At 40.3% G+C, this 21,972-nt stretch overlaps 1 protein-coding gene across 1 annotated transcript in view; it reads right to left on the reverse strand.

Moving 5' to 3' along the window:
• Window positions 1-17,788, reverse strand: part of LOC109421988 (cytochrome P450 4c3) — a 42,782-nt gene extending 24,994 nt beyond the window's left edge. Inside the window, exon 1 of the mRNA XM_019696622.3 lies at window positions 16,975-17,788. Coding sequence (XP_019552167.2) covers window positions 16,975-17,200 — 226 coding nt within the window. The 5' untranslated portion in view covers window positions 17,201-17,788. The remainder of the gene's footprint in view (window positions 1-16,974) is intronic.
• Window positions 17,789-21,972: the final 4,184 nt, after the last annotated feature.

The raw sequence follows: 21,972 nt of genomic DNA on the forward strand, positions 1-21,972 counted from the left end.
AATCCATGGAGCATTATGTAGAAAATCGTGGAAAATTTTCAGAGAAATTCTTCCAAACATTTCTGAAGCAATCAAGTTTCAATGAATCCCTTGAGAAATTTCTTGTTTTATCATCATTCTTAACACAATGAGCCCGCACTTGTTGTTCGTAGGCCACGGAAGTGCGGGAGATCGGCATTTAGCCACAGGATAGATAACGTTGTAAAAGGCAGACCTGGTTAGGGTGGTGCTTCGAATCCAGTTAGACTTTCTATTCCGCAGAACCGTAACTTGTACTGTGGCTTAGTTGGTTAAAGCGATGGACTAGTGATTCGGAGTCGTGGGTTTGAATCCCACCAAAACAAGTGGTATTTTTTCACAAATGTATCTCTAAATTTGTTAAATTAACGTATTGTGCCTAAAATACTTCAAGTTTTTGCGTCTGTTTCAGACATATTGGTTGATAGCCGAAAAAGAGCAATACATTCATTTTTGTTCTTTTTTTCTTGGAAAATTTTTGGACTATTTTTTATAAGATCTTCTATGAATCCTTTGCAATATTTTTATGATTTCCGTTAGTGATTTTTTTACTGAAACACTTTGAAGATCTTTGCTTTTATCGAAAAGCACTAGTTGCACAATTCAATTTGCCTCTTATTTTCGCGAACACAAATCTGAAGACTGGGCAAACGCATTGCTCAGAAAATCTAGGTGTTCACTGCGAGTAAGCAAGCATCGAGTAGCATTTCCAGATAAATTTGCTTGATGAATCTCCAGATTTGTGCACGGGAAAAATTAAGAACAATAAAAAGTGACCATTGTGGCCATCTATGTACTTTAACCCATTAACGCCACAATCACAATATACACTCCCGATCAAAAGTTAGGGGTCACCACCTCAAAAACATGTCATTTTTTAGGCCCATATCTTCGCCAAATTGCGTCCGATTTCAAAACCCTAGGTCTCATTCAAAAGATAATAAGTCAAAGAAACTTTGCACATGTTTTGAACAAGAAACTTTTTTAAAAAATTGTGTATGTAAACATAAACCAAAGTTGCCAAATTTTCTATAAAATCAATATAAACTTCTGGCAGTGTCGCTGGAAATTGGGTCAACCAAATTTTAAGATGAGAGCAGTAATATAACCCATTTTCTATTAGCTTTCAACTGCTTTTTACAGAACTTAGCTAAAAAAATCTAGAAAAAAAAGTTATTAAGTAAATCCTTGATGTCATCGACCAAAAGTTTGGGGTCACTATCGTAAAACATGGAAAAGTGATTTGTTGATATCTTTGTCATCTTTCATTCAATTTTAGAAAAAGTTTCACTTAAAGCATGTTCAAAGTTACTTTGACTTATTATCTTTTGAATGAGATCTAGGGTTTTGAAATCGGGCGCAAATTGGCGGAGATATGAACCTAAAAAAAACATGTTTTTGACGGGGTGACCCCAAACTCAACACATAAAAGAAAGTTATTGCAGTCATTTAAACGGAAATCTACGGTAAAATTTCCGTTCTAATACACAGTTTGGCATATGCACGTGAAACGTTGAAAAATATTATTCCATTTTTTTGAGCAGCTACTTTATTTCTATGAGCTATGTAAATCTGTTTTAGAGAACTCATCATGATGAAATAAAAAGTTGATATTCCCATGATAGAAAATTTATAGTTTCAAATGTTCCAGATGTTTATCAAGGATTAGTTTTCAACAGTTTTTAGTTTTTAGGCATTCCAACATGCATCATTCTTATCATGCCTCTATATCACGGGTTGATATTCCATGCTACAAGAGTGCCGACTGCCCACCGTATACTTCTGATTTTGGCAAGCGCAGAGTGTAACGAGCACGTAGCTCACACTTTGCCGCCACACACCGTTATCTTATACAGCGCCAAAGATCATTCCTAGCACTCGTCATTTGGAAACTCCAATTGCTTGCAAGCAGGGTACGAAAATCGTATCACGCCGAAAAACAAACGCTTTGTCCTAAGCGGTGCATGTTGGTAACCAGGGATGGGAACACTCACTTTCAAAGAGTTACACTCAGTTGCAATTTTCTCAGCTCAGAAGCGTGCAATAAAGAAACGATGTATGGACGACTTTTGCATTGTGGTTTTGTCTAGAACTTTGCCGAATAGAGTAGGGGTCGCACACGTATACCAAAGAAGTGACAGAGTTGTAAAAGCCACTCTCCACGAAGTGAGTGTAATTTACATTCACCTCGTGGAGAGTTGCCTTCGCAGCTCCCTCACGATTTCGGTATGAGTGTGCGACCTCTACTCTATTCGGCAAAGTTTTAGACAATACCACAATGCAAAAGTCGTCCATACATCGTTTCTTGATTGCACGCTTCTGAGCTGAGAAAATTGCAAGTGAGTGTAACTCTTTGTAAGTGAGTGTTCCCATGCTTGTTGGTAACAAAGGCGCTCTGCAACAAACGCATGTCAGGCGATGAGAGCAATAAAACAAACATCGCTTGCCGTGCGTGTGCTGATATTCCGGCTTTTCTGCTGAAATTTTCGACCCACATTATCGAATTCATAAGAATTTGGACGAAATAAGACTCTTGCAAACCTCAGAGTTGAGTTTCAGTTGCAAAACAATGCGAAAATCACGATGTAAATAGAACGAGATAAATATTCCTACCGTTTTTGTTGTGAACAAACTCGGGAGCGATTTTGTCATTATCTGCTAACGAAAAAACAAAGCGTTGTTGCCGTGCCTTCTTTGTTGCCTATTTTTCGCTTGCGGTGGCATATTCTGCGTACTCTGCTTGCAAGTGTTCTTTGAGCATGGTTTATGTTTCGTTTTTATAGAGGACACCTTATTTGCGTTCTGTACATCTCATTTTCATTGGTCTCAGCTTCTTCCGGAGCTCACAGTACAAATGATTCCCACTGATGATGCGTGTTCGTATTTCACGGCTCACGTTATTTACAGAAGTGTTTATATGGGCCCGAGTCCCGAGTTTATGTTATCTATTCTCGAGATACGGAAGTTCAAAATTTCTAAGAATAATAGATCGACATACCAAACTAAAAATATAATAGATGGCACTTTTTTTGTTTGGAAGAAAAATTGAATTTTCTCGGTGAAGAAGTTTTTCCGGAACATGAAGAAAACACTACAAGTTGCCTTTTCAAACCATTGTTGATTCCTAATCACTAACTTAACTATCTCGTTTTCTGACAATTCAGTAACAAATTTTGAAAACGACGTATAATCAATGGTGTAGCATTTATTATACGTCGTTTTCAAAATTTGTTACTGAATTAACGTTTTCAGTGATTTTCTCATACGATTTACACGCTAACTCACACCGACACAGCGGCTGTGTTGGTCGCTCTCAAATCGACCCTCTTTACATGCCGCACATTTTGTGTGTTGCATGGGCCTTACTCATTCCTGTGTTGGGGGGTGAAGGTTCCACCATGTGTGGAAAACACACATTCTGTGGAACGCCTGGAATATGGAATCCGCTTCCACACTTGTTTTTGTTTTGGGAAGTTGAAAAAAAAATGCAATTTTCATGATTTTCAGAGATTATTTTCATCGAATAGCAGAAGCAGTTGAAAATGCGTCAAAAACATTTCCATTTCCATCTGCTTTCCAGCTCTTCGATGGAAAAAATCCCGAAAATCCACCTCATGTTTACATGTGCCAAACTGTTTGGCCGCGGCTCGGGAGACGTTTGACTGTTCCGTTTCCACCGAGCCGCACAAAAATGAGTATGAGGCCGGGAACACATGGAATGTGTGTGGCGCGCACACATTTTAAACACATTCGGTCATTTGTGCATGTGTTGCAGCGCTCTGTGCGTTGCCAACACAGCCGATGAGCGAGAAAAAATAGCGTGTAACAGTTCTTGACTACCATGCTTCCGTGAGCTTGAGGTGAAAATTTGAGAAAGTTGACAATCGAGAGTAGCACACTGCCCATATTCGCATAGTCGATGTAACCACCACTGACAATGCCATCGTACAAAAGCTAATATCTAACGCGTGTGCATATTTGTGACCAGTTTTATTCAATAGATCACAACATCTAACCCATGGTTAGATGTCAACGTGGTAAAAATCTTGAAATTTATATTTATTCATTGTTAAAATTCCAAAAGCATGTTGAACAGTACAGTGGCGCTTACATCGACTATGCGAATATGGGCAGCACAGACGATGCATTGAATACAAGCGATGGTGTCGCCGCCGGGCTGTCAACGCTGGAAACTAGATGCTACAAAGGTTCTTGTCTGCACTTTTCGCTGCTGACGCCAACTGGGAGCAATCAATAAAAATGTAAACAGCAATCATTCTATTGAAGCCTACCAAAGGTCAAAGCTAGAATCAACCATTCTACACTAAGTATGCAATGCAAAACAATGTTTTTATACTGTTGTTACTGGAAAGTATCATTTGCGAATAATCATCTTATTAAAGACCATACGGAAAAAAAACTAGGATTCAAGGTGCGGGAAATCATAAATATCGTGAATTTGAACTTTCAAAAATGGTATGTGTTCGGAAGAACCTATCCATCGATGATGATGTGATATTACGGCCGTTACCCTAAAAAGCAGTGTATCTGAGGAAAACCCAGGAAATGAGGAAAACCCATTCCAATTTGTACTGTGACAAAACATGCGGTGTAGTGCACAACCCCTCGGAATAAGAGTTGTGACAAAAGTGCTGTAAATCGTCGATGACGCAAATAGTCCGTGGTATATTTTGATAACTTTTTCAGTTCATATGATTTGTTCGTAAAACTGAGCAACATAGATTTTTGTGCCACAGGTACTATGCGACAAAATCGAACAGCACAATGCCCACTTCAGTCCTACAAAAAACATAAAAAAGTTGTCTAGGCTCTTTTTTTTTTATCTAGTTCGTTTATTTGGGGCTCAATCGCGTATAACGCTTTACGGAGCCGAGGATCTTTCTATGTACTTAATAGTATACAGTATACAGAGTAATAACTTTTTAATGATATCTGTTAGTAATGGGTGGAAGCCAGGGTACTCGTGGCAGCTCGAGGTTAGAAGGTCACATTTTGAGGGATGGACAGGGTAAGGATTGGGCCAAAGGTTTCACTGCTGCTCATCCGGGGGTGAATCGCATCTTGCTAGCGTATTCGGTGCCTTGTGGTGTTGGTACCAACTTGTTGTGGGACTTGGTTTTCCGGATGGCCAGGAGCAGCTTGGTAACACAAAGAGGACAAAACAGAGAAAAAAAAACTGGAGAAGAAAACACAAGCAAATTAAACTTTTATACCAGCAGAGCGAAGAAAGTCGAAAATACATCCCATGTATGTGACATCGCGGGTCCCCAACACATCTCTCACAAGAACAAAGGGTTGTCTACCTCGGGCCTCAAGGGTATCCAAAAGTAGCGCTCTGGAGGCGTCATTATCCGGGCATTGCCAAACTACGTGGTCGATGTCATCATAACCGGAACCGCACTTAGTACAAACATTGCTCAACGCGAGGTTAATCCTGTGTAAATGCGCGTCTAGCGAGTAATGGTTGGACATAAGTCTTGACATCATGCGAATGAAATTGCGACTTACATCCAGACCATACCACCACACTCGCAAAGAAACATTAGGAATAATGGAATGTAACCACCGTCCCAGCTGGCCATCTCGCCAATCATTTTGCCAACTTTGAAGAGAACTCTGGCGAACAAAATGGAAAAATTCATCATGTGAAATTCTTCTATCATAGATCTCACCTTCCTGTGCGCCCACCTTTGCGAGAGAGTCCGCCTTCTCATTGCCATAAATTGAGCAATGTGAGGGGACCCATACAAAGGTAATCTTGTATGATCTTTCGACCAGTGCACCCATCTGCTCCCTTATTTGTGTAAGAAAGTAAGATGAATGTTTTACAGGTTTCATCGACCGGAGTGCCTCAATCGAACTAAGGCTATCCGAGAAGATGAAGAAATGGTCTACGGGCATGTTGGAAATCATCCCCAAAGCGAAGTTGATTGCTGCCAGCTCAGCAACATAAACCGAACAAGGTTCCTGAAGTTTGCGGAAGGCGGTGAAATTTTCATTGAAAACACCGAAACCAGTGGATCCATTTATGCGAGACCCATCAGTGAAGAATCTCTTACAGGAATTGACATTTTGGTACTTTTCGTTAAAAATGCGAGGAATAGATATACATCGAAGTTGATCTGGTATTCCATGAATAGCTTGTTTCATGGACAGATCGTATTTAACAGAGGAACTGTCATTAGTGAAGTGTACACGGGGAGGATTATAACTTGGTAGGCTTATATCAGATGACATGTAGAACAGATAGATTCTCATGAATTTTGATTGAGTGTTCAGACTGAGCATTTCTTCGAAATTTTCAATGACAAGTGTGTTGCTCACTCCACACTTGATAAGTAACCTTAGCGAGAGCTCCCAGAATCGGTTCTGGAGAGGTTTCACCCCTGCCAGGACCTCAAGGCTCGCATTATGCGTTGAGTGCATACAGCCGAGAGCAATACGCAAACAACGGTATTGAATTCGTTCCAACTTTATTAGGTGGCAGTTTGCTGCTGAGTGGAAGCAGAAAGAGCCATACTCAATAACAGAGAGAATAGTCGTTTTGTAAAGTTTTATGAGGTCTTCCGGGTGAGCACCCCACCATGTTCCGGTAATTGTGCGTAGAAAATTGATCCTTTGTTGACATTTTTGCACCAAATACTTGATTTGGGTACCCCAAGTGCCTTTTGAATCAAACCAGACCCCAAGGTATTTCGAAGTCAAAGACTGGTCGATTTCTATTCCCAAAAGATTGAGTTTCAGTTGGGCTGGGTTCCGCTTTCTAGAAAACACAACCAATTGAGTTTTTTGCGGAGCATACTCGATCCCTAAATCTCTTGCCCAGATTGACAGATTATTTAGAGAATTTTGCAATGGTCTTTGCAACATTTCTGCATGTGGGCCTTTTAGAGAAACCACAGCATCATCTGCAAGTTGTCTTAGCGTGCATTGTCCTTCCAAGCAACTATCAATATCTTTCACGTAAAAATTATAAAGCAAGGGACTTAAACATGAGCCTTGGGGTAGGCCCATGTAACTTATTCTGGAAGTTGTCAGTTGTCCGAGATTGAAGCTCATATGTTTTTCTGACAACAAATTATACAAGAAATTATTTAAAATTCCTGGAAGTCCACTATTGTGCAGTTTTTCTGACAATATTCCTATGGAAACTGAATCAAAGGCGCCCTTAATATCCAAGAAAACTGAAGCCAGTTGCTCCTTTTCCGCAAAGGCCAGTTGAATATCTGTTGAAAGCAACGCTAGACAATCGTTTGTTCCTTTGCCCTTGCGAAACCCGAACTGTGTATTTGAAAGCAAGTTATTCGATTCGACCCAATGATCGAGTCGTGATAGGATCATTTTTTCCAACAATTTCCTTAAACATGATAACATAGCAATTGGGCGGTATGAATTATGATCAGACGCTGGTTTACCAGGCTTTTGAATAGCTATTACTTTGACCTGTCTCCATTCATGCGGAACGATGTTGTTCTCCATGAATGAGTTGAACAGGTCCAGTAATCGTCTTTTCGCGATATCTGGGAGATTCTTTAGAAGATTGAACTTGATCATATCGCGTCCCGGAGCGGAATTGTTTGATGAAAGAAGAGCCATAGAAAGTTCCAGCATAGTGAAGGGTCTGTCCAGAGAACCGTCTCTTGGGGATGTTTCCCAAGAAATCGGTTGTGCTGGGACTGAGTCTGGGCAGACCTTTTTCGCAAAGCTGAATATCCAACGGTTGGAGTATTCGTCACTCTCATTAGAAGAAGAGCGGTTTCGCATGTTGCGAGCCACTCTCCAAAGCGTTGTCATTGAAGTTTCTCTTGAGAGACCCTCAATGAAGTGTCGCCAATAACTACGCTTCTTCGCTTTCAGCAGGTTTCTCAGCTGTCTTTCGAGCTTTGCGTACTCTTGATAAAGATCTGAGGTACCGTGCCTACGAAAAGTTTTGAAAGCATCAGATTTTTTAAGATACAACTGGGTGCAATCATCATCCCAACCTAGTGTGGCTGGTCTTCTTTTGAAGGTTGCACTTGGAACACGTCGTTTTTGTGATTCTAATGCACTCTTATATATCAGTTCAGACAGGAATCGATACTCATCCAAAGGTGGGAGGGGATTGAATGATTCGATGCCAAAAGATACCGCTTCTGCATACTTTTGCCAATCGATATTCCTTGTGAGGTCAAAAGGAACCTGAATTGGATGGTCTGACCTTTCACTATTATGCTTTATAGTGGTTATAATGGGTAAGTGATCACTACCATGAGGATCCTCGATTACCTTCCACAAGCAATCGAATGATAGTGAGCTTGACCCCAGTGATAGGTCGAGACGACTGTCTTTGCCGTCAGATGCAATACGTGTCACTTCACCTGTATTTAAAATGTTCAAATTGAAATCGTCGCACAAATCATAGAAAATGGCCGCTCTATTATCGTCATATGGTTCGCCCCACCCTGTACCATGCGCGTTCATATCACCCAGAATTAAAACTGGATGTGATAGTGCAGAAACCGCATTCCAAAGATGACGGCGGTTAATTGAAATTCTTGGAGGAATGTAAACGGAAGCTACGCAAAGTTCTTTACCCTTTACGTTTATTTGGCAAGCGACGATTTCTACGCCAGGATGAGTCGCGATTGGAATTCTATAAAATGAGTAAGTCTTTTTGATCCCCAAAAGAACTCCCCCATAATGGTCATCTCTATCCTGGCGTATAATGTTAAAATCGTGGAAGTTGAGTTCATCTTCAGAAGATAACCATGTTTCACAAAGGGCAAATATATCACAATCAGAGTTGTGAGTCAAAAACTTAAACAGGTCTAATTTAGGTTTTAGACTATGACAGTTCCACTGTAGCACAGTGATCATATCTTGTACCTCACTTGATGAATTATCCATCGAAAGATATGATCGCAGCAAGGAGGGGCCATGATTGTGTCAGATTCCGAAAATATTCTTCTACTGTAGGTATAAACATATCAATAATGCCTCTTAATGTTTCTGGAAGGCTGAGGGCATTATATAAGCGATCCACGAGAACCCTAAAAGTAAACAGTCCTCGCTTGGGTCTAGGAGGCTTGCTTGAACTGCGAGGAACTTTGGTAGCTTTTTTCTTGCTACCTTGTCGATTATTTCTCTTTGAAGTGTATTTAACAGGCGGAGACGGGGGTGACAGGTTCTTGCTACAACATGGAGCTGAAGCTAGAGGAACCTGATTCTTCGGAGTTTTTAAGTTTACCCCGTCTCCTTTATCATTAGGCAAACTTTTGAGGGAAGACTTTAAAAAGACCTTTCGGCGCAATCCCGGGGAAGATGATGACTTCCTTTTTCCAGGTGCGTGTACCTCCGAAAGAGATCCACCCTCATCAGTTTCGCCATCGTCCTGATCATCGGAAGACAACTCCTGATAGGGATTTTCAACTGGGACAGCTGATTCAGACACGGAATCTGGTGTTTTAAAAGATTTCACCATCTCCGCATATGTCTGTTTGGAGCGCTTTATGATAGAGCGACTCTCATTTCGAATGCGTCTTTTGTAAGCCGGGCAAACTTGCAAGTCGTGTGGATCTCCGCCACAGTAGCTACATTTTTCCGCTTCCTGTGTGCAAGAGTCCTCCAAGTGAGCTTGGTTGCATTTGCCACAACGGGGCTTGTTGTCGCAAAAGCTATCACTGTGACCAAACTGCTTGCATTTGGTACAATTAAAAACCTTCGGCCTAAAAAGATGCACTGGGTAAAAACCACCATCAATTACAACAAATTCCGGGGGGACGGAACCTGGAAAAGTCACTCGAAAAAACGCTGAAGGCGAGTACACCTTTTTATTTCCTTCCATGGAAACCTTAGATAAGCGTTTACAGTCTAGGATAGCCACATCAGGAATTGACCTATTTTTGAAACGACCAAAGCCGGTCTTGATGTCCTCACATGTCAGCATTTCGTCGAGGATCTTCCCCTCCACCTCCACTTCTCGTGCTGGCACATAGACCGCGTATTCAACAGTAAACGCTTCGTGTTGAGCAATTTCATTTGCTGCTTTGTAGCTAGGTGCGGTAACACGCAGCTTGGATGCTTTCACTTGGTGAATAACGGTCCCAGGATACTTACGCGTCAGCTCTCGAGAAATCGAAAGCATATTCAATGGTTTGCATTTGCGCCGGAAATAGACAACCCAAGGTCCAGGCGAAGATGGCTGATAAAACCGCGTACGAGCAATGATATCATTGGGAGGCGTTTCGCCTCCAATCGAATCGTCCATGTGGAAACAAATTTATGGAAAATAACTCAAAAGTGCAAAAGAGGAAGAGAAAAACCTTAAAGTATTTACAGTGCACTTTCTTCCTTAGGACGACAACTGTTTGGTTTGTAAACCAAACAATGTTAATAATATATAGAAAAAAAATAAAGCAAAAAAAAAAAAAAAAACTTGTACTAATATACGAATTCAATTCTTATGTTTATTTTAGCGCACCCTGTAGGATGCAAAAAAACGGTATTGAAAAAAAAAAGAAAAAATAGCTAATAAAAAAAAATGTTCTGTTATTTACAGTTTTTACACCCTTACCCGTATACAGTAGTTTGGGAACCACTGTTATGGATGTCAAAAAAAAAGCACGTGGTCGAATGTGGACTGGGGATACAATAGACAAAAGCGATCAAAACAAATTGGGCGGACAAAAGAGTGTATCGAAAGAGTGATACTTATCTGACCGGAGCAGGTAGATATTTATCACAGGCAGGCAGATGTTAAAGCTGTCCGTCGCGTCTGCCTTCGCACCCGTCGCCGCCGTCCTCTTTGTTGACGGAGGGGCTGATGATGGCGATAATGATGACTTTTGGATGCGATTATTCGTTGACCTTGATGTACGATGATGCAAGCACCTCGCTTCCGCGTTGCGCTGGATACCACCTTGCGACACTACACTTCGCACAAGCAGGAGAACGCACGATATAAAAAACCTTCCGCAATTGCGGGGGAAAAAACTCTACTTCTACGAGGTCTATCGCGTGGTGAGATACGGAGCACACGTCCGACTCGTCCAAATGCACAACAGGGAATGATGTCTAGGCTCTTATAATCTACATTTCACTCACGTCACCTAGTCAATAAACCTAGAATCAACTTGATCACTTTTGAATAACCCTTGATGTTCTTATCAACTTTGCCAAAGACGAAATTTTTCTATGTAGTTTGATTCTCGAGATACAGCAGCTAAGAATTTTAAGGATTCACTAGCACCACCTAGCGGATAAACCTAGAATCAACTAGCTCACTATTGGATAGCTTTTGATGTCCTGATCAACTTTGCCAAAGATGAAATTGGCCTATGTAGTCTGATTCTCAAAATACAGAAGTTTAAATTTTTAGGGCTCACTAGTGCCATCTATCGGATAAACCGAGAGCCAACTAGTTCACTATCGGTTAGCTTTTGATGTCCTGATCAACTTTTCCGAAGACGAAATTCGTTTATGTAGTCTGATTCTCGAGATACAGCGGCTAATAATTTTTGGAACTCACTAGCGCTGCCTAGTCGATAAGCCTAGAACTAACTAGTTCACTATCGGATAGCTTTTGATGTCCAGATCAACTTTGCCGGAGACGAAATTCTTCTATGTAGTCTTATTCTCGAGATACAGAAGTTTAGAATTTTTAGGACTCACTAGCGCCATCTAGCGGATAAACATAGAACCAACTAGTTTATTAACGGCTAGCTCTTGATGTCCTGATCCACTTTTTCGAAAACGAAATTCTTTTATGTAGTCTGATTCTCGAGATACAGCGGCTAAGAATTGTTAAGCTGCTAGTACACAGGGTCAAATATTTGTCCGAAAAGAAACCAATGCTCAAACATCTTGTTTGACTCGATCAAATTTTCATTAGTGTCAAACTGATGTTGTTTCTTGAGTTCTTTCCTTGTCAAATATTTGACCCTGTGTACTACTGGCCTTAGGACTCACTAGTGCCACCTAGTCGATAAGCCTGGAACTATCTAGTTCACTATCGGATAGCTTTTGATGTCCTGATCAACCTTGCCGAAGGCGAAATTATTCTATGTAGTCTGATTCTCGAGATACAGCAGCTAAGAATTTCTAGGACTCACTAGCATCACCTAGCGGAAAAAATTAGAACCAACTAGGTCACTGTCGGATAGCTTGCGAAGTCATGATCAACTTTGCCGAAGACGAAATTCTTCTACGTAGTCTGGTTCTCGAGATACAAAAGTTTAGATTTTTTTGGAATTACTAGCACCGCCTAGCGGATAAACCTAGAATCAAGAAGTTTACCAAAGGCTAGCTCTTGATGTCCTGATCAAATTTTCCGAAGACGAAATTCGTATTGGCAATGACTGTTGACGCAACCCCTATCAAAGCAAAATGTTTCATAATCCCTAGTGCCACCTAGTGGAGCGAATACGTACTAAATAACGTACTATCGGAGAATCCTTGCCCTCCTCAACAACTTTGCTGAAGACACCAGTCTTCCAACATGCCTCATCTATCCACGGTTATCGTAAAAGTTACTGATGTATAAATAGATCTCTGGGCATTCGAGGCATCTGATCTATAAATCAATCACTGGGCGTAAATGGGTTAACAACCTTGTCCCTAATTATTAATAACAATATTGGCGGTACTCTCATGAGGTCCACAAGCACATTCGGCAACATATTACATTGCGTATGATATTCTTGGCGAATTATTCGATTCTCGAACCAGATCCTTTTTCGGAATTCTTCTAGATATCCCTTTCTGAAAATTTTCCATGGATTCCTTCAACAATTGTCCAGGACTTTCTTCACAAACTCTTCAGAAATTCCATAAGAAGAATCTCCATTCTTATTCTAGAAAACTTTCTATGCTCTAGAAATTTCTCCAATCTCCATGGATTATTTCAGAATTTTCCCCGGGTATTCTTCCAGTAAATCATCCACGGAGTGCAGACATTATTACAGCGATTTTCATTTCAGAAAACCAAGAATTCAGTTTTTCCATAAACTTTCCAAAGAATTTCTCTAGAGAACATTCAAAAATTGATCCATTGATTTATTAGAAAGTTCAGATATTAGGTCACATAAAAAATATCAATTTTCAACCCCCGTCCCCATATGACACTTTTTTTGTATGGGACTTCTGAAATTTGTGAATGGGTTGTCATACTTTTCTTCAACATTTCTCAAAACGTGAAGTAATTTATGGAAGTTCTCCCTTCATAAATAACTTCAGTAACTTCAGGACGCACGCTTGTCAAAAGTACAACACTACCAAAAACCCTCGCTTGTCGTATACAGCGCGAGTGCGGTGCAGTTTCAGCTGCTTGATGGCGTGCGTCCTGAAAGGTTAATAAAGTAATTCAAGGATTCTTCTGAATCCCTTCATCGCTTCCTTCAGTAATTATTTCAGGGATTCCTTTATAAATTTCTGCATGGAATGTTAGTCGTGATTTTTTTGTGATTCCAACAGATATTCCTTCTGAGATTTTCACAGAAATTCATACATTGATTCCTTCAGGTGATCCTTCGGGTATTCCTCCATATACTTAATCTGGAATTCCTCCAGGATTTCTTCAAAAGAAACATTTAGAATTTTTTTTTGAGGAGTTCAGAAATTTCTTTAAAAATAGTTTCTCGAAACTTACACAAAAAACCCTTTGTAAATGACTCCTGAGATTGTTCTACGAATTTAATTGTTTCTTCCGACATTCTTTCAGGAATTTCTTAAAAAATATGTTCCCGAATTCCTGGAGAAATTCTCTCAGCAAATCCGCCATGAAATTGAGTAATGGATTATTAGTAATAGATTCTTATAGGAAATCCACCAAAAGCTCTTCAAGGAGTGTTTCCAGAAATTCCTCCATGAGGTTATTCTGCAACTCCATCTGGAATGCCCGCAGGATTTTTCCTCGGATTCATGATATAGCTCCAGCGATTCTTTAAGAATATCTTCAGGGATTTATGTAGGAATTAAATATATATTTACTCAAAAAATCTTCTAACAATTCCTCCATGGGTTCTTTCTGAAAGTTCTTTAGAAATTTCTTCATATATATCTCCTGGGACTCTTTCAGTAGTTCATGGATTTCTTCATGAATGTCAGCGAAGGTTATCCTTTCCATAGATGTTTTTTTTTCAGAATTAGAAAAAAAGTTCGTTTCCTTAGGAAATTCTTCCAAGCGTTCCTACAGGAGCCCCTCAGAAGATTTCATCAGGGGTAATTGAAGACATTTCTAGTTTTTTTTTTATAATTTTTTTTTGCGGATCCTTCAGTGATTCCACGAGATATTCTTTCATACATTTCTCCACGGATTTTCACTAAAGTACTTCATGAAACCACATACACATACTGGAAGTACCTGTGGAGATTCCAAGAAGAAATTTTGGGAAATTTCTTGAAGTAATCTTAAGTAATTTTAGAAGTAATTTTTAAAGAAATTGCTAACGGAATTCATGAGAAATACTTGGAGAAACTCCTTAAAATGGCTCTGGAGAAATTCGTAGGGAATCGCGCTACTTGGGCGGTGGCTTCTATATTCGTCTGTTTTCCACTTAACCAGTTAAATTTGAACCAATTGACACAACTTTTGGAATGTGGTGAGATAGGTATAGTATCTACCCGTGTACAACATTTCAAGTCTATTGGTTCAAAATTGACTGAGTTATAGTGGAAAACAGACGAATATAGAAGCCACCGCCCAAGTAGCGCGATACCCTAGAAAATTGTTAATGAAAATTTTTTGCAGGAATTGAAGGAAAGAATCCTGGAGGAGTTTTTGAGAAAATCCCTAAATAGATTTTCTAAAAAAAACCCTTGAGGAATTTCAGAATTAAACCTCGGAGCATTTTTTCCTTCCTTGAAAAACATCTGCGTGAATCCGTGTGAAATTGAGGAAACTTCTAAATCATGATTACGCCAAATTTCTAGAAAAATTCCAGTTAATTATTTAGATTATTTCATGCGAATTTTTGTAATCCATGCAAAAAGTTCATCCCATAGCGCAAATTTTCTAAGAAAAATAAAAAAATTGTCGAATGCCGATTAGTATAAGTTCAGACCATTTCACACAAACTTTTTAACTATTGTTATAAATTGAAAAGTAAAAATCTTGACGAAGTGCGGAACAACCATTGTAAATGTCAGCTTCTCCCGTCTATTATGAGCGTATTTCATTTTATTTATACAAACTTTCCCCGTTAGATAGAGGGAAACCAGCTCTACCACTCACTGCTGAAAGAATGATGATTTATTTTTTATTTTTTTATCAGTATTAACGAGATTTTCAGCCCTAGGCTAGTTCATCTCGAGACCCACGCTGTACTTCCCTTCCGAAGGAATAACTCACATTTTGCGAGTTTGTCGGAAGTGGGATTCGATCCCAGGTTCTCGGCGTGATAGTCAAGTGTTCCAACCATTACACCAGGTCCGCTCCACTTGATGATGATTGAATGATTGAGGATACACATAGGAGGGACGGGAGAAGTAGAATTCCGCAATGGTTGTTACGCCCGTTTCACATGTTAGTCTAGACACTTGTCATAGCTGTAACGGTCAGATCATTTGGTTTATTTCTATTGCATATGCTTAGCCCCATAACAATGTTGTTAATGTTAATTCACATTATTCCTATTATTCAGCATCAACTATAAGGACTGTTCATTTTATAAAGAGGACACCTTATTTTTGTGATATCTTTTTTATTTTTCAATAAAATCATTATCGGTTTTCTGCATAAATTTCCATAGCTATTCTACAGTGTAGGAAAAATATAACATTATACAAATTGTCCTTAGTTATGGAACTAAAGCGGTTTTTGTTAAAACTCAATAAAACCCCATTTCTCAAAATTCTACACAATTTTCCACATACATAACTTTAAAACTTTCATGAATTTTTCAATGTGTTGGGATCCAATACTATTCCTCTAAAGGTAGAGTGTAATAGTTGGTCAGTAATAATACACCAAGCATTATACAGCTTGATATAGTGAGGTGCCTTGTTATCAATGAAATTGATAAAAAATACTTATTTAAGTCCAGTGATGCAATAACACTACGGAATCAGTTCAAAATTTGTCCAGTATAGAAGAGAATCGCATTCTAAATGATACCGAAGAAAAATATGCTTTGAAGTACATACTTCATCATAAATTTAATACTTAATGATGGCCATAATGAAAAATTGCATACTTTTTGCTCCATAAATGCAAGTTTTTGATTCTAGAGAAGCTTATTATTATTTATTTTCAGCAAGGTCTGACCCTATGTGATTATATGTCTTATTTGAAAATAAGTACATGTTAATTTTTATTTTCGACATCATTGTTACGTTGTATTTGCAATAGAGTACATCGTTATTTAGAAGAACCTTCATAGAACGAAGCGGTTTTATCTCCGGTAACTGCCATGAAGCACAGTAACCAAGCCAACAATGCTATCAAGAAGCGGTTTTCTGCATTTGAAATTGCATTATTAGTACTTTCGACTAGATCCATTGAAAACATTCAAAATTTAATATTTTTATACATTTTTGTTTAACAAATAAATTTTATTCTGAAAATCGAGTCCAATTTGTAACTTTAATATCTCAACAACCATTATTCCGATTAGATTTATATTTTGCCAGAATATGTATCACTCAAACTGCTGCAACATGGCAAACACTTTTTTGCAATTAAAAACGATACACCGATGTTTTACAGTAATTTTGTGTTTATCTTTAGTTTTTGGGAATTGAAAAATTGATCTCTCGAAACACTTTGCCACATTTCTATGAAGTTCAATAATTTTAAACCAATTTATTTATGGTTATTATCTGCTAATATAATGTACTGAACAACTAACCAAGGCTGCTCAAATTTGAACTACGCGTTTTCTTTTTATAGCCTTGCAAAGTTGTCCTCTTTATAAAATGAACAGTCCTTAATTATCATTTACTTCTCAGCCATCAACTCACCATCCTTGCACCCCAGGGAAACATGCAGCCCATTGCCGATGATGGGCAACATAAATGGGCCGGGAATCCTGTTGATGTGGTACACCAGCCGGGCCCTTCGCTTCCTGTAGGTAACGATTGCACAAACCATCATAACTAGAATCACGGTCGTTACCGGCGAAAGAAAACTGAACAAACTGGCGATCTTTGCTGCTGCTGTGGCGTGATTCTTCAGATACACATCCATCGTTGAGCCTGTGTCTGCTTCTTGGAGCTAATCAATCATAACTGAGCTTAATGAAACTTTGTTTTTTTCTTCTGGTTTTGTCAGATTTGCACAAGGTTAGTGACACGCACTTGTTTCTCTTCTGTTTCTTATGAAAATTGATCACCCAACAATTAAGCTTAACTCTCCACACAATTTCTTTATCCACTTCACAGCTGGACTTTACGCCTTTCTTCACGCTTAGTGGCTCGGTTACGCGCACGCGGCGAGATTTGAATCGGAACTGAACGTTAGATGCTAGCGCACGCTGCGTTGAAGCCGCCCAAAAATGAAGATCTTCTCGACGGGCGTCTATCTGTCGTCTCTAACATAACTAGCCCAACAAAGGTGACGGTGTGGTGGGAAAAAGGCCCCCTTCGAAGAGCGTTTGTCACGTCGTCATCGGCGTCGTCGCTGGCTGGTGGTGCTGATCGAACCGCGTCCGATCAAAGCTTTGTCAAATACATACTGCAGCCAGCAGCATAATGACGGTGGACGAATCAATGTTGCGTAGAAATGACAATCTGAGCAATACTGTAATGCTGTAATACAAAAATCCCCATTGAGTTATCATTAATCAACTTTTATACATAATTTACGAACACTGAATGCGATGGAAGAAAACAAAACAAAACAAACAAACTACTTTCTATCAATGTACCATCTACATTTCAGCCCTTCCACCTCTAAGTCAGAGAATTAGTTGAATGCAGTTATATTCAGCAGGTGGATTGCCATTGGGCGTTGTGGATTAGGTGTTGTCAAATGCGGTGTACCTTGCGGTCACGTGCTGATGGTTTTCCAAAATTGGCTCGCAACGGTCACTAATGAGGTTTTACGATGAGAAAGTGCCGTGCGTTTGGAAGGAGCTAGGTGACAGAATCAGAGGTTGTTGGTAAACAATCAGTAGTAGGTATAGTTATCTCGAAGCAGTTGAGAAAAACGATCTTGATTGGAAAACTTTACGGCGGCAGGAAACTCATTTTGTGTGATGACCTTAGCGTGCCCTTAAATGGCGTATCTGTCGTGATGTTACAAAACTGGTCCAAGCTTCAACCTTGGGATTCATTTGATCAATGGGTAATAAACTCCAACTATTGTCTCCTCTCCAGGCTATGGATACACCTATATCAACAACAATTATTGACAGTAGATAGGACCGTTTGAAAAGCACATTCGGACTGAATAGTTTTCAAACAAGTGAGATTGCAGTTTTCAAATAACTCAAAGTACATATGCACGGTTTAAGCTGGGTAATTCGCGTAATACGGATCCCATTTAGATCATTAGCATTAGCCCAGCAACTCCAAACTCCAAGGAAGATCGGGTTACCAACCCCGATGCGAGCTTTGGTCATAGGCTGACAGGGAAAGGGGGTTTGCTTCTATAAACATGACCGTCTGTTCTCCTGGAGGAGCGGCTCACAACAGCATCTGATCCCCATGTTAGGGGCGGCTGATCTACGTCCGAGTGCCAGGGAAGGACTCTAAGCTCAACTGTGCACTATGGTCCTCCGGAAAGTAGGGTGTCTGGCCCTACGAACCAGCCGTAAAAAAACCATTGTAGCGGAAAATTAGCAACAGAATAATACGAACCGAGACCAACGGCAACGACCCCAGCAAAAGAAAAGGACTTGCGAATGGAAACTCGGTACGTGGAACTGCCGATCTTTTAACGTCATTGGAAGCATCCGCGTACTCGCCGATCTATTGAAGGACCGCGGGTTCGGCATCGTAGCGCTGCAGCTCTACAGCCCTCACTCCGGAAGCACTGATGATGACAAAGACGCGTTTTGCTCACAGCTCGAACGCGAGTACGACCGCTGTCCAAGCCACGACTTTAAGATAATCATTGGAGACCTAAACGCTCAGGTAGGTCAGAAAGAGGAGTTCAGACTGACGATTGGAAAGCCCAGCACCCACCAGCTGACGAACGAAAATGGCTAATATACGACTCAACGATTCACTGCCTTTAAGAATATGATCATTCGCAACCTTCTTCCAACATACCTGGAGTTCATCACAGTAGGAGGAATCGCAAATCGATCACGTTTTTATCGATGGACGGCACTCATCCGACATTATCAGGACTTTGCATGGCACTATCATCGACTCTGATTACTATCTAGAAGGTTGAACTGCGCTCAAAACTCTCAATAGTCAACAATGTACGGTATCGATTACTGTCTCGGTACGACCTTGAGTAACTGATTCAACAGAATGAGGCCTCAGTATAAGCGAGTAGAATTCCATGAGGTTGCTCTACAGATCTGCTGGAATACCGTTAAAGCATAATGACATGGTTTAGAGCACCATCGGGTATGGTGAACGGAGTTGACGAGTGTTCAGTTCGGAGACGAGGAAGGACTTTCTACTCCCGTCAGCAGACTATGGTCCGTCCGCCCAGGATTTTATCAGCCTTCATTTTTCACAGGAAGAGTGACCGATCCCTCTGCCACTTTGAAGCCCAACCGCTGACAGTTGATTTTACCCAGGTCTTGGCATCGTCACCAGGAACTTTTGAAGTAAGAAGAATTTCTTGGCGCCACAGGCCTTCCAATATATCAGCGCGCTCGTTACCCAGGATACCAAAATGACCTGGGACCCACACTAGTGTCGGTTGGTTTTCCTGATTAGCAAAGATATCCTGAACGGCCAGAACGAAAGGATGTTTGTCCATATCGGAGGACATAGCGGCGATCGCACTAGGTGAATCACAAATAATCAATTTTCTCTTCTTGTACCGACTTTTCGAACCTTCTAAGCAGGATAGCAGAATAGGGTCCGTCTAATCCTATTGTGACATTATCCGTATTCTTAGTGTAGTGCATGTTGCATTACTCCATTGCAAATAAAGGGCAATAAAGTATCGATTTTACTATAGTTTTTGTTGTTTTTTCCTTGAACCTTCAGAAGCTATCAAATTTGATAATGAGGTCGCACTATATATTCTAAGGAATCCCCAACTAATTTCAGGGAGGGATCTCAGAGGAAATCCCAGGAGAAGCCTGAAAGAAACTCCTGGATTAATCGCTACAGGAACTGCGTATGTAACCCTGAAGAAACACCTGCAGGAATCTCTGGTAGATCAAGAATCTCTGTAAGAGAGATCTCTTCTGAAGCTTCTGAAGAGATCACTGACCGGAATTTTCGAGGAGTTTCAGATGGAAATTTAGGAATAATCTCCGAAGGAATTCCAGGAGAATTCCCCATTTGAATTTAAGCAGCAAGCCAAGGGAATTACAGCGAGAATTTTTAGAAAAGATTTTCTAGGAGGAATCAATAAAGAATATCCAGGAGGAATCTTGAAAGGAATTCCAGGAGAAATCTCTGAGAGAATTCTAGGAGGAATTACCAAAAAAAAATCCACAAGGAATGCTCGAAAGCGTTCCAACAGGAATCCTTAAAGAAATTGTAGGAAGAATCTCTGAAAGAAATTTAAGAGGAATCCCCGAAAGAATTCCAGGAAGAATCTCCGGAAAAAATGAAGAGCAATCACCAACGCAATTCCAGTTGAGCGGACTTGGTTGGATGGTTAGAACACGTGACCATGGATGGGAACACTCACTTGGAAAGAGATACATTCACTTGGTATTTTCTTAGCTCGGAAGCATGCTATCATAAAACAATGTAAACACATCAAGGGTCGTACACGCATACCAAAGTCGAGAGAGGGCTATGAAGACGATTCTCCACGAGGTGATTGCAAATTACACTCACCTCGTGGAGAGTTGTCTTCAACGCTCTGTCACGACTTTGGTATGCGTGTGCGACACTTACTTTATTCGGAAAAGTTTGAGATAAACCACAAGGTAAAAGGGCCCCATACACTGTTTTTTGATAGCATGCTTCTGAGATGAGAAAATAGCAAGTGAGTGTAACTCTTTCCAAGTGAGTGTTCCCATCCCTGCACGTGACTATCACGCCGAGGACCTGGGATCGAATCCCACTCTTGACAAACTCACAAAAATGTGAGTTCTTCCTTCGGATTCCTTCGGAAGGGAAGTAAAGCGTGGACCCCGAGATGAACTTGCCCAGGGCTAAAAATCTAGTTAATACAGTTAAAAAAAAACAACGCAATTCCAAGAGAGAACCCTGAAGGAATTCCAGAACGAATTTCCGACGGAATATCAGGAGATATCTTCGAATGAATTTTAGGAAGAATCCACAAAGGCAGAACCCCGTAGGAGAAACCCCGAAAAAATTCTAGAAAGAATCCCCGAAGGAACTCTAGCTGGGTCACTGAAGGAATTCCAAGAGGAATACGCGAGAAATTTTCCAAGAATCACCGAAGGAATTCCAGGAGGAAACTCCATAGGAATTCTAGGAGGAATTCCATGCGGGATACCGCGAGGGATCCCGAAGCAACTGCAGTAGGAATCACCGAAAAAATCGAAGAGGAATCCACGAAGGAATTACAGGAGAAATCCCCGAAGGAACTCTAGGAGGAATCCCCGAAGGAATTCCAAAAGAATGCCTGAAAAAACTCTAGGAAGAATCCCCAAAGGAGTTCAAGAAGGAATCCTCGAGAGATTCCAGGCGGAATCTCCGAAGGAAGTTTGAGAGGAATTTTCGAAGAAACTACAAGAAAAACCCTTGCAGGAATCCCAGGAGGAATCTCCGAAGGGATTCCAAGCTAAATCCGTAAAGGTTTTAGGAAATCCTGAAGGAATTTCAAAAGAATTCCCCGTAGGCAGTCCAGAAGGAATCACCGACGAAATATCAGAAGGAAACCTCGATAAAATTCCAGGAGAA

The sequence above is a fragment of the Aedes albopictus genome, chromosome 1 (assembly GCF_035046485.1).
Source record: "Aedes albopictus strain Foshan chromosome 1, AalbF5, whole genome shotgun sequence".
Taxonomy (NCBI): Eukaryota; Metazoa; Arthropoda; class Insecta; order Diptera; family Culicidae; genus Aedes; species Aedes albopictus.